The 13,892-nt window shown below is 36.5% G+C and overlaps 2 protein-coding genes across 2 annotated transcripts; both read left to right on the top strand.

Moving 5' to 3' along the window:
* The first annotated feature begins 375 nt into the window (after window positions 1–375).
* On the top strand, window positions 376–9,169 carry LOC127437718 (troponin I, slow skeletal muscle-like). The gene is made up of 5 exons (XM_051692816.1): window positions 376–531; window positions 2,060–2,191; window positions 2,313–2,402; window positions 7,843–8,016; window positions 8,365–9,169. Exons 2-5 carry the CDS (start codon window positions 2,087–2,089, stop codon window positions 8,449–8,451), a joined length of 456 nt encoding a protein of 151 aa, XP_051548776.1. The 5' UTR covers window positions 376–531; window positions 2,060–2,086; the 3' UTR covers window positions 8,452–9,169.
* A 980-nt stretch (window positions 9,170–10,149) lies between these two features.
* LOC127437719 (troponin I, slow skeletal muscle-like) lies at window positions 10,150–13,609 on the top strand. Its single transcript, XM_051692818.1, has 6 exons — window positions 10,150–10,964; window positions 11,063–11,194; window positions 11,488–11,577; window positions 11,716–11,889; window positions 12,037–12,126; window positions 12,259–13,609. Exons 2-5 carry the CDS (start codon window positions 11,090–11,092, stop codon window positions 12,121–12,123), a joined length of 456 nt encoding a protein of 151 aa, XP_051548778.1. The 5' UTR covers window positions 10,150–10,964; window positions 11,063–11,089; the 3' UTR covers window positions 12,124–12,126; window positions 12,259–13,609.
* Window positions 13,610–13,892: the final 283 nt, after the last annotated feature.

Here is a 13,892-nt window from a genome sequence, read left to right as displayed (position 1 = left end):
GTTCTCACTCTCGGTGGGGAACGTGGTGAGTTGTGCGTGGATGCTGCGGAGAATAGCGTGAAGCCTCCACATGTGCTAGGTCTCCGCGGTAACGTGCTCAACAAGCCACGTAATAAGATACACGGATTGACATCTCAGATGCGGAGGCAACTGAGATTCGTCCTCCACCACCCGGATTGAGGCGAGTCATTACGCCACCACGACGACTTAGAGCTGAATTGGGGAGAAAAAAGTGAGAAAATAAATAAATAAATAAATTGTAGAGTTTATAGATTTGTCTCTTTTGCTAATCAATTGCTGTTTCATTTTTCCCTCATTGCTTTGCATCACACTTTATTACTGTAGACCGGTAAGTCACTTTCCTTTTGGCAAGCTGTATGACCACTCAGATTAAGATTAAGAAGGTCATAGAATTATTTAGCAATGGACAGAACTATTGTGTATTGAGACTAGAATGAACTGACATTACTTTTTTGACATCTCTTTCAGAAAAAGACAAAATATACTGCCACATGGCGGCTTCTCTTAAAGGTAAGTTCTCTGCTTATTTTTTTATGTAACTGAGGAAGGCCGTGAGGCTGAAACGTTTGTGTCCGCTGAATGGTGGAAAAAAATAAAATGAAAAAAGGAATGCAGATAATTTTTTCTTTAGTAATTGATAAAGGCTTATGGATCTTCACACCCTATATTGGTAGAGTGCAGTGATTCCTTCTTTTTCATCTGTAATGGATAGTTCACCGAAAAAGGAAAATTCTATCATCATTGTTCCAAACCCCTATAACTTTCTTTTCCCTCTTACTGTACATTACATGCCATATTTAAGAGTGCTATGCGTTAGGTACAGCACTTTGCAATACGCGCAAAGTCAGTGGGCATGGCCAAGAAGTTTTTATATTTCCGTGCAAGCATGCGCTAGGTCTGGGCACAAGTGGGTTGGCGAAACCGTGCGCAAAGCGCTAATGCGCTGGGTCAAGTGCAGTTTAATTGGGAGGTATTGTTCCATCTACATCCTATTATATTCCCTGTCAAGCAGTGTCTAAATAAATGAATACAGCCTATTCATAATAATTTGGTTGTGTAAATGGGCTGCATGTAATGCATTAGAAGAATAGAAATAAGGACCATTTGTATCGTACTTTCGTTTGCGCAATAACTACGTCCTTGCTCTGAACTCCCTCTCGTTTTTCTGCCATCTTGTTCTCTGTTGGTGAAATCCCCAAACTGTAAATGAAGGAACTGAATTTGGACTTTGCGCCAAGATTAGACGTGCTTCACAGATGTCTTGACGTATGACGTATATCTCATGAAAATAGCAAATTGCACTTTGAGCCACTTCATTAAGATACAATACACACACAGTTTTTGTATACCTAGAGATATCACAAGCACTCCCATCCACGCCCACTTGCACTGGCACGAAAATTGTGCTTTGAATTTTGGTAAATACAGACCAATTTTAGCTAAAGAAGAGTCAACCTACAATCTGTGTCTCATTTCGAAGGCTGGTGCTAGGTAGGATGCGTCCTTTGCAGGCAGCGGTATACCGAGCTTCCTCTACTTCGAATTACCTTCGTTGAAACGAGATGGTCTTCGTTGGACAAACGGAAACAGAATGTGTCAGCTTGCACGTGCGCTATTAGTGAGAAGGGAACCTCTGAGGTAAACCTCTGAGGCATCCGAAGGCTGCATTCGAAGTGTCCTTCTTGCTTTCTGGAGCACATAGCCTTCGAAACTAGACACAGCCATTGTTTCTGATTTCACTGTGATATCAGTCTGTCGTTACTATGGCTGTCATTCTGTCTCCTTTTGTGTCAAATGGGTTTGGAACAACATGAGGATGAGTTAACTGAGTGAACTATACCTTTAATAAAATGCTTTGGGAAGTGAATATAAATTGTTTGCATACTAAACATAGCTTTGGAACTCCTTATGGAAAGGCAATCCCCAATAGAATTTTCAAGATAAATGATCAATTGATGGAAGTGTCCTTCTTTATGTGCCGACCTGTGTGCAAAGTCTGCTGAAACTTTATATTAACACCAGTGCTGTTAAATTACAGACCAAACTTTTGAAGGCAGCGACGTCTATGCTAGCAGCTGAAAAAGAGCAGAATAAGAGAGAGAAAGATAAAGCTCTTAATGAGAGAGTTCCACCTCTCAAACTATCTGGACTGTCTGTACAGGAACTGCAGGTATTAATATCTTTTTTTTATTTATTTTTTTATAAATCAATTATCTGCTCCAGCAATTTGCAAAAATATGCAAATTTATCCACGATTTAAATTACTAAATGTATGGAATGTTTCTTTGCAGGATCTTTGCAAAGAGCTTCACCGCAAGATTGATGTAGTTGATGAGGCCCGATATGACCTTGAAGTGAAAGTGGCTAAAAATGAATCAGAGGTAGCATTTTGTCCCACCTTTTTTGCTGTGCATATAACTGTAAACCAAAACTAAATGCAAAACAATTCAATTGTTTCGGAATGAATTAAAAAAAAAAAAAAAAAAAAAAAGATTTAAAGCAAGTAACCAGTTAATATCCATTTAATTTTGTTCCAATAATCTTTTAATTGTACCAAAGACCAAAGGGTTTATTACAGTACATTTTCTGAATTAGATTAGATTAGATTAAACTTTATTGTCATTGTGCAGAGTATAAGTGCAGAGCAAATGAAATGCAGTTAGCATCTAACCAGAAGTGCAAGTAGCAATATATACAGTTGTGCTCAAAAGTTTGCATACCCTTGGAGAATTGGTAATATATGTACCATTTTTAAAGAAAACATGAGTGAGCAGGCAAAACACATTTCTTTTATTTCTTATGAGATTCATATTCAACTGTAGGTTATAAAAGAATGGCACAATCATAAAACAAAACATGGCAACAAAGAAAAAAATGAAATGACCCCTGTTCAAAAGTCTGCATACCCTTAGTTCTTAATACTGTTTATTGCCCCCTTTAGCATCAATGACAGCGTGCAGTCTTTTGTAATAGTTGTCTATGAGGCCCCAAATTCTTGCAGGTGGTATAGCTGCCCATTCGTCTTGGCAAAATGCCTCCAGGTCATGCCAAGTCTTTGGTCGTCTTGGATGAACCGCATGTTTGAGATCTCCGCAGAGTGGCTCGATGATATTAAGGTCAGGAGACTGTGATGGCCACTCCAGAACCTTCACCTTTTTCTGCTGTAACCACTGGAGGGTCAACTTGGCCTTGTGCTTAGGGTCATTGCCGTGCTGGAAAGTCCAAGAGCGTCCCATGTGCAGCTTTTATGCGGAAGAATGCAAATTGTCTGCCAGTATTTTCTGATAACATGCTGCATTCAACTTGCCATCAATTTTCACAAGATTCCCCGTGCCTTTAGAGCTCACACACCCCAAAAACATCAGTGAGCCACCACCATGCTTCATAGTGGGGATGGTATTCTTTTCACTATAGACCTTGTTGACCCCTCTCCAAACATAGAGCTTAAGGTTGTGACCATAAAGCTCTATTTTGGTCTCGTCACTCCAAATTACAGTGTGCCAGAAGCTGTGAGGCGTGTCAAGGTGTTGTCGGGCATATTGTAACCGGCATTTTTTTGTGGCATTGGCGCAGTAAAGGCTTCATTCTGGCAGCTCAACCATGCAGCTAATTTTTTTTCAAGTATCGTCGTATTGTGATCTTTGAAACAACCACACCGTCTTTTTCCAGAGCAGCCTGTATTTCTCCTGAGGTTACCTGTGGGTTTTTCTTTGTATCACGAACAATTCTTCTGGCATTTGTGGCTGAAATCTTTCTTGGTCTACCTGACCGTGGCTTGGTATCAAGAGATCCCTGAATTTTCCACTTCTTAATAAGTGATTGAACAGTACTGACTGGCATTTTCAAGGCTTTGGATATCTTTTTATATCTTTTTCCATCTTTATAAAGTTCCATTACCTTGTTACGCAGGTCTTTTGACATTTCTTTTCTGCTCCCCATGGCTCAGTATCTAGCTTGCTCAGTGCATCCACATGAGAGCTAACAAACTCATTGACTATTTATACTCAGACACTAATTGCAATTTAAAAAGCCACAGGTGTGGTAAATTAACCTTTAATTGCCATTTAAACCTGTGTGTGTCACCTTGTGTGTCTGTAACAAGGCCAGACATTCAACGGTATGTCAACTTTTGATCAGGGCCATTTGGGTGATTTCTGTTACCATTATGATTTAAAAAGGAGCCAAACAACTATATGATAATAAATGGCTTCATATGATCACTATCCTTAAATAAAAGACAGTTTTTTGCATGATTGGTCATATTTTCAAAATCAATGCCAAATTTTCACAATTTCTGCCAGGGTATGCAAACTTTTGAGCACAACTGTATATATATATATATATATATAGAGAGAGAGAGAGAGAGAGAGAGAGAGAGAGAGAGAGAGATACAGTAATTGTGCAAGGTATGTAATAGATATGATGCATTGTACAGAGATGTGTGAATGGATGGTGACTGTTGAGTATATATGGCATCATGTTTAAATAGTGCAAAATGTGCAAAAAGGGATTGAGATTGAGGATGAGGTATAAAAAGGCATTTAGCATTGTAGTGCAAATTACAATGCTTAATTACAGTTAAATGCAAGACAGAAGGTGCATAGGATTCAAGTATTACAGTAGTGTGCAAATAGCAGTAATATTGTACAGTACTTTTTTTTTGTTTTGTTGGGGGGTTCAGTGTCAGAGTTCATAAGGCTGACCGCTGAAGGGAAGAAACTGTTTCTGAGTCTGCTGGTGTGACAGTGAAAACTCCTGTAGCGTCTCCCAGATGGGAGAGGAGTAAACAATCCATGGTTGGGGTGTGAGATATCTTTGATGTATTCCTTCCTTTGTAGGCAGCGTTTGTGGTAGATGTCTTTAAAATAGGGTAACCAGGGTTGGGGAGAAATGGAATACATGTAACGAGATTACGTATTTAAAATACAAAATATTAGTAACTGTATTCCAATACAGTTACAGTTTTAATCATTGGTAATCAGAGTACAGTTACATTCAAAAAGTATTTTGACTACTGAAGAGATTACTTTGCAATTTATTGTCATTTGTTTAATTTAATATTTAGTCTATTCAGTTGAAAAAACATTTGTCCATAAAAATGATGCGATCAGAGGAGCTTTTGAACAGCGATGAAACACTTTCTTAAGATGTGATGCATTCATTCGAGCAGACAGAGAGGTTTGAAGTAAGTTTGGAGCAGCAGAAATAAAAATAAACCTTGTGTAAATTGTCACGTGATCATTTACCTTTATGCTAAGCTAAAATGCTTTTTCTAGCCCTTTTACATGCACCTGTTACCAGGCATGATTTTTATTTTATTTTTTTATCATGAACATCCACATTAGATTTTGTTTTTTCTCTCTCTCTAGTAAGACCTTTGACATTAGGACAAAAAAAATTTTCTTGATAATTTTTGTTTGTTTTTCTGTAAAATATCTAAAAATCCTTAAAACAAGATACATTTGCTTTATCTTGTTTTAGAAACAACACTGCATAAGATATTTAGTCTGTTTTCAGAGAATGTATTTTTAACATGTGTATTTTGTCTTACTGTACTGGCAGAGTTTTTATAGTCAAAACAAGTGAAAAAATCTACCAGTGCTGAAGAAGTAATCCAAAGTATTTAGAATACATTACTGACCTTGAGAAATCTAACGGAATATGTTACAAATTACATTTTACAGCATGTATTCTGTAATCTGTAGTGGAATACATTTTAAAAGTAACCCTCCTAACCCTGAGGGTAACTAGGCACCAATGATATTGTGGGCAAGTTTTCACCACCCGCTGGAGTGATTTCTGATCTGAAGAAGTGCAGTTACCATACCACACTATGATGCAGTTAGTTAAGATGCTTTTAATAGTGCAGCGGTAAAAGTTCAGCAGGATCTGCCAAGAAAGATGAGATCAGACACTGCTGCGCTTTCTTGATCAGGATGAAAGTGTTGAGGGCCCAGGAAAGATCCTCAGAGATGTGTAATTAGACACTGTCTTTATAGTAGAATCTTAGCATGTGCTTTGATCCTAAAGGAAATTGTTGTATCACACATTTCTTTGCCTAATTGCACATTGTTGAATTAAATATTTTTAATTTTCAAAAAAAAAAAAAAAAATACAAAAATACAAAAAATAAATAATAATAATAACAAAAATATTTGGGATATATTTAATATTAAGAATACATTTATTTATTTTTTTATCCCCTTTTCTCCCCAATTTGGAATGCCCAATTTTCAATGCACTCTAAGTCCTCGTGGTGGCGTAGTGACTCGCCTCAATCAGTGTGGCGGAGGATGAATCTCAGTTGCCTCTGCGTCTGAGACCGTCAATCTGCGCATTATATCAGTGGCTTGTTGAGCACAGCATCCACGCACAACTCACTACGCCCGCCACCGAGAGGCGAGAACCACATTACAGCGACCACAAGGAGGTTACCCCATGTGACTCTACCCTCCCTAGCAACCGGGCCAATTCGGTTGCTTAGGAGACCTGGCTGGAGTCACTCAGCATGCCCTGGATTTGAACTTGCAACTCCAGGGGTGGTAGTCAGCGTCTTTACTTGCTGAGCTACCCAGGCCCCAAGAATACATTTATTGAAAAAAGACATTATTTTTATATTGGCTACTATATGCTATACTTGTTATGATTTCTATGCTGATCAATCCCCCACACGAGGAAAAAAAATTGGATCTCATATTTTCACTTATTTTGGTGAGGTAAGTCCAACAATTTGAGATTGTTTTTCAGATCAGGTCCCTTATTTCTTATGTGAGGTCTGAGAACACTGCAACTGGTATATCACACACCCTTAGCACAAATTCTGTTATTTTGAAAATAATGTTATTAACCATTCTTTTATTTCGTTCCAACCGGTTACCATTTGGAAAGGACCCTAGCTACAGAATGCCAGAATCGGAATGAAAAAATACTGTTTCTGTCCAGAGCACTCTGAAATGAGTTTTTAGTTCCTGGTTAGTATGAATATGCTACCAGCTGTTTTAGTTCCTGTAGATCAATTTGTAGACCAAGTTGCTAACAACACCAAGGTCATGGGTTTGATTCCCAGGGAACACACACACTGACCACTGCCTGCTTCATCTTGTCAATAGTCACAGGATGGACTCCACCCTCTTAAATTGGAATATATAGAAAATAAATTAATTTCAATAAAAGCCTTCTTCAGCCAAGTAAAAAGGACACTACACTTCCGCAGTAAATTTGAGATGGACTTCAAGACACTATCTATTTATCATTAATCTATCAATATATAATAAATCTTACAGTTCATACACAATCCTTTAGTTTTAAACATTTCCCACCAAAATCTACTCATGCTTACATAAAACAAGACTTGTACTTCACAGTTAATTAATATTTGCATTATAGTCATGCTGTATAGCCAGAGGGGAACTGGCTCCCCCAGCGGAGCCTGGTTTCTCCCAAGGTTATTTTTCTCCATAAACTTCTTTTGTGTGTTTCTTGCCACAGTTGCTTTTGGCTTTCTCACTGGGGGCCTAAAGACAATGATTTTTAAGGCATGGTTTTCAATTGTTTTTCAACTAAACCGCAAAATGAGACATCACATTATAATTTTTTATATAGCATAATTTTCGGTAAAGCTGCTTTGAAACGATGTGTTGTGAAAAGCACTAAAAAAATGAAAATGACTTGAGTTGCAATTACTTGATAAAATGTAGGTATGCTATAGTATCTTGCATGCACTATAAGACATTTAAGCATCTGCCAAATGCATAAATGTAAATGTAAAACTGACATCAATACTGTTGTTTTACAAATTCCCATCCATGTGTTCTGTTTCAGATCCAGACTCAGACCCAGAAGATTTGGGACCTGAAAGGTTCAATGAACAGAACCAAACTGAAGAGGGTTAAGAAGTCTTCTGATGCTATGTTTGGTGCTTTGACCGAATCCAAACTGTCATCAAAGGCTGATTTCAAAGCCAACCTGAAAACAGTAAAGAAAGAAGAAGAGAAGGTAATGCATTGTGTTCTGTCACGAGCCGTTCACACAGGATGCATTCTTGAATTCAAAAACAGCAATAAATGGTGCAACAGAAGATAATAGAACGTAGGTGTCTGACATGGCATCTTAAAAGCACAGCACTTAAGTCACAAAATGCTAAAAACAGTGAGATGTGTCGCAACGGTCAAAGACATCCGTCTAGCGCATGGTTACATAGACTATTAGGAAACAGTGCAGATAGATGCAAAAATGTGCACGGTGTGAATAGCCCTTTAGAATTCTAGAATTTTAAATTGATCATTGTAATAAATCACAGTTGTTATTGCAAGCATTCTTAACATCCATTTTACCCATTTATAGAAAGAAGAGGTGACTGACTGGCGTAAGAATGTGGAGGCTATGTCTGGAATGGAGGGCAGGAAGAAGCTCTTTAATGCTAATCAATAAAAAAAGTATAAAAGCAGCTTTTATCACTTGATGTCCAACATATTTAATGGTTGGCATTTCTCAGATATTGAGTGTTGTAAAAAAACAAAAAAACAAAAAAAAAAACAAACAAACAAAAACAAAAAACAAAAACAAACAAACAAGCATTGTGAAAAGAAGATGATACAGTTTTCTTACTTTTAACTAACTTTCAGGCTCTGTAACAAGAAAGGGGAGTGACATGTGTATACCAAGACAAGTAGGCTCCCACTTCACTTATGATTTGCTGCAATAAAATCCAAATTGTACAAGTGTGATTTTAAAGATACTATTCTGACTAATCATGTGCACTGAACACACAAAAACTGTTAATAATGATCATAGGTATGAGTGTTTTTGTGGAAGGCCTTAGGACTTGGTTTGTCTTTACCAGTTTCTGCCCTTTGCTGCAATTTGTATACAGTCTGGACAAATGTATTTGCACTCTGAAACAAAATGTGATGTTTTGTTTATTGAAATGCTAAATGCATACTTTATTCATGAGAAACATTCAGACTGGAAATTATTTGATAAATTGTATGCATTGTTGTGAACTAGAAGAAGTCAGTGTTGTTAAGGAAATAGATGTCAGAAATTGTAACACTTTCTAGTCTAATGAGAGTACAAAATGCAATGTAATGGCATTCCAAAATTAAATGATCCCATACGATGAAGCAAAATGTGTTGTGTCAACATGCAATTCCCTTGCGTGTCCTCAGTGACAAGCATTGCTGTTATGGTAACACTTTACAATAAGATTCAATTTGTTAACATTAGTTAACATGAACTTACAATGCACAATACTAATACAGCATTTATTAATCTAAGTTAATGTTAATGTCAGCATATACTGATACATTTTAAAAATCAAAAGTTGTTAGTTAATGCACTATGAGTTAACATGAACTAACAATGAGTTACTAATTAATAACAATGTTATTAATTAACATTAACAAAAATTTATAAATGCTGTAAAAAAATATTTTTTTCATTGTTTTTTCATGATACCTAATGCATTAACTGATGTTAACTAATGGAGCCTTATTGAAGTGTTACCGCTGTTACTCATGGTTGTGTATCTTGTATGTACTTGAATGTGTGGACAACTGGCTTTTATGTTACCACATGCTGTGTGTATATTACCCAAATTCCATGTGATGCAGCCTAGTTAGGGATGATTCTTCAAGTGCATTTGATATTAGTACTTTCTAAACATTCAGAAAACCTTTGGAAACCTAATGGGAATAAAAACAAGACAGAATGGAGCTTAAAACAACAAGACAACTTACTTGTACCCCAGCTTAACATCTACAAGCTGATCTAAATTAAACAGGTGGCTGAAGCAATGCAACTTTTATTGGTGATAAATTCAAACGCAACTCTCTGATCACTTTCAGAGTTGCATAGACATCATGCCGCTCCTGGCAAACTTCAGAAAAGCCATGTAGGGTCAAACAATGAGAAATAGAGAGCCTGGCTCTGGACAATGTGTGCAATTGTGTTTTGATGATGCTAAGTAAAGTGAGCCTCAGGGTAAAGGGTTCAGTCTATTTTAGTGAGCCACTCAGAGGAGACCAAAAAGGCCATAAAATGTCCCTGGCTTCCTTGTCCCCTGACATTGTCACACTTTGCTCATTGCCTTGGAGTGGTCTTTGGAGAAACAGGTATGAATAGTACTGAGTTATAAAATGAATGTGGAAAGAATAGCGTAGATCATTTGATCTTTGGAAAAATTGATGAAAGATGATTGCTGGCTTTGGTGTCTTGGCAATTCTGAGCAGTTGAGATAGGGAGAAAAATTTGAGAAACAGGAGAAATATGCAATGGGTTGATTTGCTTTTCATTTAATTGCATTGCTGTCTCTGAGAAACAATTAAGATATTAAAAAGATGAGCGATTTTTATCCCCTATTGACTTTCAGATTTTGCTGGCTTTTTATTTAGTGTATCAGTCAGGTATTGTATATGTTTGTTCATAAGGGTTAAAAAAAGGTTTAGAATGCATAGTTTGTGAAAGTATCATGTACCTCAAAAATGGTGCTGATGAAGTGCATTTCCTCTTTACTCTATCTTGAGTGTTAAATGTAACTGCTGTTTACCAGTCACTGATCCGCATTTTTCAGATTTGAGCAGATTTTGACAAGTGATTTGCACCAGTTTAGTCACAAGGGTTTCCTCTCTTCCTTCTTTAAAGGAAATACTTATCAGGTCACAATGTCTGAAGCGTAAGTACTCTTTCTTTCAAGTTTTATCTCTAGATTCATATCTGTTATCTTAAATTAACATGTTTAAAACTTTCCTACTTATTCCTTTTCTCATCAATTGAAACTTGCTGGTTTAGACTGGTTAGTGGACTTCATTACTTTCACTTTAATAACTTGATTCTTCTTTATATGTCTTAAATATCAATATTTTTAATTCCAACGCAATTTCCTCTTTAAATCTATTCAGAGACCCAAATCTAAGATTACGGCATCCAGGAGGTTGTTTCTAAAGGTATAATTTGGTTTTCTCAGTTTAACATTGAAGAAGAAATACATCCTAACAATGATGCTTTTAACAGTAAGCTACTTTTCTAATATATTTTACTTAAGACGAAGCTTCTGAAGAAGGCAACCTCTATGCTCGTAACTGAGGAAGAGGAGAAACAAAGGGAGAGAGAGACCACTTTGCGTGAGAGAGTGCCACCCCTACAACTGTCTGGTCTGTCTGTTCAAGAGCTTCAGGTGTGTGCAGATAACTACAATTATGCTGTTTAAAATATGGAAATTAATATGGAAATATTGGTACAATATATTAATTGAAGTTCCCCAGTTTTGCTTCATTTGCAATCTATAGTATGCTGTACCACTAAAAAGATAACCTTTGAGCGAATATGTGTTGGAAATTCATAACAAATTATTCTGTGTAGCTTGACAAGAAATTGCATTTTTACATGACACTTTCTCTAGTAACTTACTCCAGTTATTATTATTATTATTATTATTATTACTAGTATTGTACAATATTGTGTCCTCAGGCTCTCTGCAAAGACCTCCTTCAAAAGATTGATGTTGTAGATGAGGAGAGGTATGACATCTCTTCCAAGGTGGCCAAAAATGAAAAGGAGGTACTACACCCTCTGCTGATAAGCATGCTATAGTGACACCATCAGGGATGGAATCATATTAGGCTTCAGTGCAAATACTATGTAACTAGCTTTGTGTTGCTTGACTATAAACAATTAATGAAAGTGTGTTGACTTCAGATTACAGATTTGAACATAAAGATTACTGAACTTAGAGGCAAAATGAAGAGGCCTGCACTCAAGAGAGTGAAGATCTCAGCTGATGCCATGATGAGAGTTCTTCTGGGCTCCAAGGTCAGAGAGTCTGTAGATTTCAAAGCCAACCTCAAAACAGTCAAGAAAGAAGAGGAGAAGGTAATGCATTTAATATAATTTGACAATTCATAAATGATTTGCAAGCATGTTTAAAACATGTTCACTTAAGTTGAAGTGGTACCAATGATGTATTTTATGATGTGATATTTTACAGCATATCTGTTTGTACACATGTTCCACTTATAGAAAGAAGAGGTGACTGACTGGCGTAAAAATGTGGAAGCCATGTCTGGAATGGAGGGCAGGAAGAAGCTGTTTGATGCTGGTCAATAGAGGGTAAAAGAAAAATAACTTTCATATTTTGCTTAATGTTTCCACTGATATTATGTCTAAGAATGTCTTTGGTTAAGAAGCTGTGAAATATTACAGCTGGACTGTCAGCACTGAATTTTATTTATTTTCTTACAGGTGAAAACTATCAGAACTGACATCAGGAATCAATGATAAGTGCAGGGATTCTAAAACTACTGAAAATGAATGTACAATGTAATGCAAAATATCTATATATTATTAGAACAACCACCTTTTATGTGAATGTTTTTTTCCATTGTTGGTCATAGCTTTGGATCATGACCTAATGTTAATGATTGTCAGTGTTTCGTTTCACTTGATAGAGGCACTGCATGTTTTCATAGATATTTAAAGTTGAAATTATGTCTCAAACCCTTTGTTCTTTTAGTGTCACAATAGTTCCTATGATGTCAAGCTCATTTTTTGTCTTAAAAATAAACACAGTTTAAAGAGAAACTAAATAATTTGCCTTTTACTTTTTTCAGACCTTTGGAGATGTTTGGATACAATGGCCCCAAATAAAGCAGGACCTCTTCCCATGCACCCCATGTCTGTTTGACCTCACTTTATAACAGACATAACATAACTGTAGTGTCCCGGAAATACCTGCAGTTGTTCTAACATCAAACAACAATATTTGTAAATTTGTATTATTGATTTTGAATATTGTATACAGTATCTGCTTTTTTTAGAACATAAAGACACAACTTTTCCGTGATAATAATAATAATAGAAAAAGTTACTACTTGAGAACAACAAACACTTATTCCTGTTTTAAGGAAACAAACAAACAAACAAACAAAGAAATGAGAGATCACTCAAAATGTTCCACGTCTACAGTAATGTTGTGTGTTTATGCTAACAAGGATTAGACTGAGAAACATACAAACAGTGGCAAAACCATGACTTCTTTATTGTTGATAAATACATACCTGAGCATCACTGAGTAATGCTGCTAACTTTCCCAGAGTTTTTTAACAGCATGGCCAACACGAGTAGAATGCATGGTAAAGCAAGGAAATATTTTCAGATTAGACTATCCTGATATAGAGTCACAAATTCATAACATGATAAATATGCTACAATTTTTTCACATTATTAAAATCAAATCAGAAATATGTTTTTCTACTTTCCATTGACAGCAAAAAGCATCTCATCTCTCAATATTTCTGGTCTCACTTGATCCGAATTCCAAATGGCGGCAAAACCTGCAGCATGAGAAATACTCTGATTCGAAATGTGCATCTCACACTAATGTAAAGCTTAGTCACACTTTAGCAACAAAACAACAAATATAATGTTAAAGGAATAGTTCACCCAAAAATGAAAATTATCTCATTATTTACTTACTCTGATGTCATCCCAGATGTGTATGACTGTCCTTCTTCAGCAGAACACAAATTAAGATTTTTTGAAGAAGGTAGAGCTCTGTCAGGTCCTTATAATGCAAGTAAACGGGTGCCAGCAATTTGACAGTCCAAAAGGTCACATTTAGGCAGCATAAAAGCAATCCATGCGACTTCAGTCGATCAATGAATGTCTTCTGAAGCAAACTGATAAGTATGTAAGAAACAAATCGACAATTAAAATTTTTTTTACTTTAAATTAGCACTTCCGTCCAAGGCTCTGATGCTGTTTGAAATTGCAGAACTCTCACGTGACGTTTGTTCTTCTGTTGTAAATAAGCGGCACTTCTGAATTCTCATGTGAACTTGCTGACGCGCTTATGTCACGTGACAGCTACATGATGT

The sequence above is a fragment of the Myxocyprinus asiaticus genome, chromosome 48, assembly GCF_019703515.2.
Source record: "Myxocyprinus asiaticus isolate MX2 ecotype Aquarium Trade chromosome 48, UBuf_Myxa_2, whole genome shotgun sequence".
NCBI classification, from domain to species: Eukaryota; Metazoa; Chordata; class Actinopteri; order Cypriniformes; family Catostomidae; genus Myxocyprinus; species Myxocyprinus asiaticus.
This window is presented reverse-complemented; position numbering and strand designations above follow the sequence as displayed.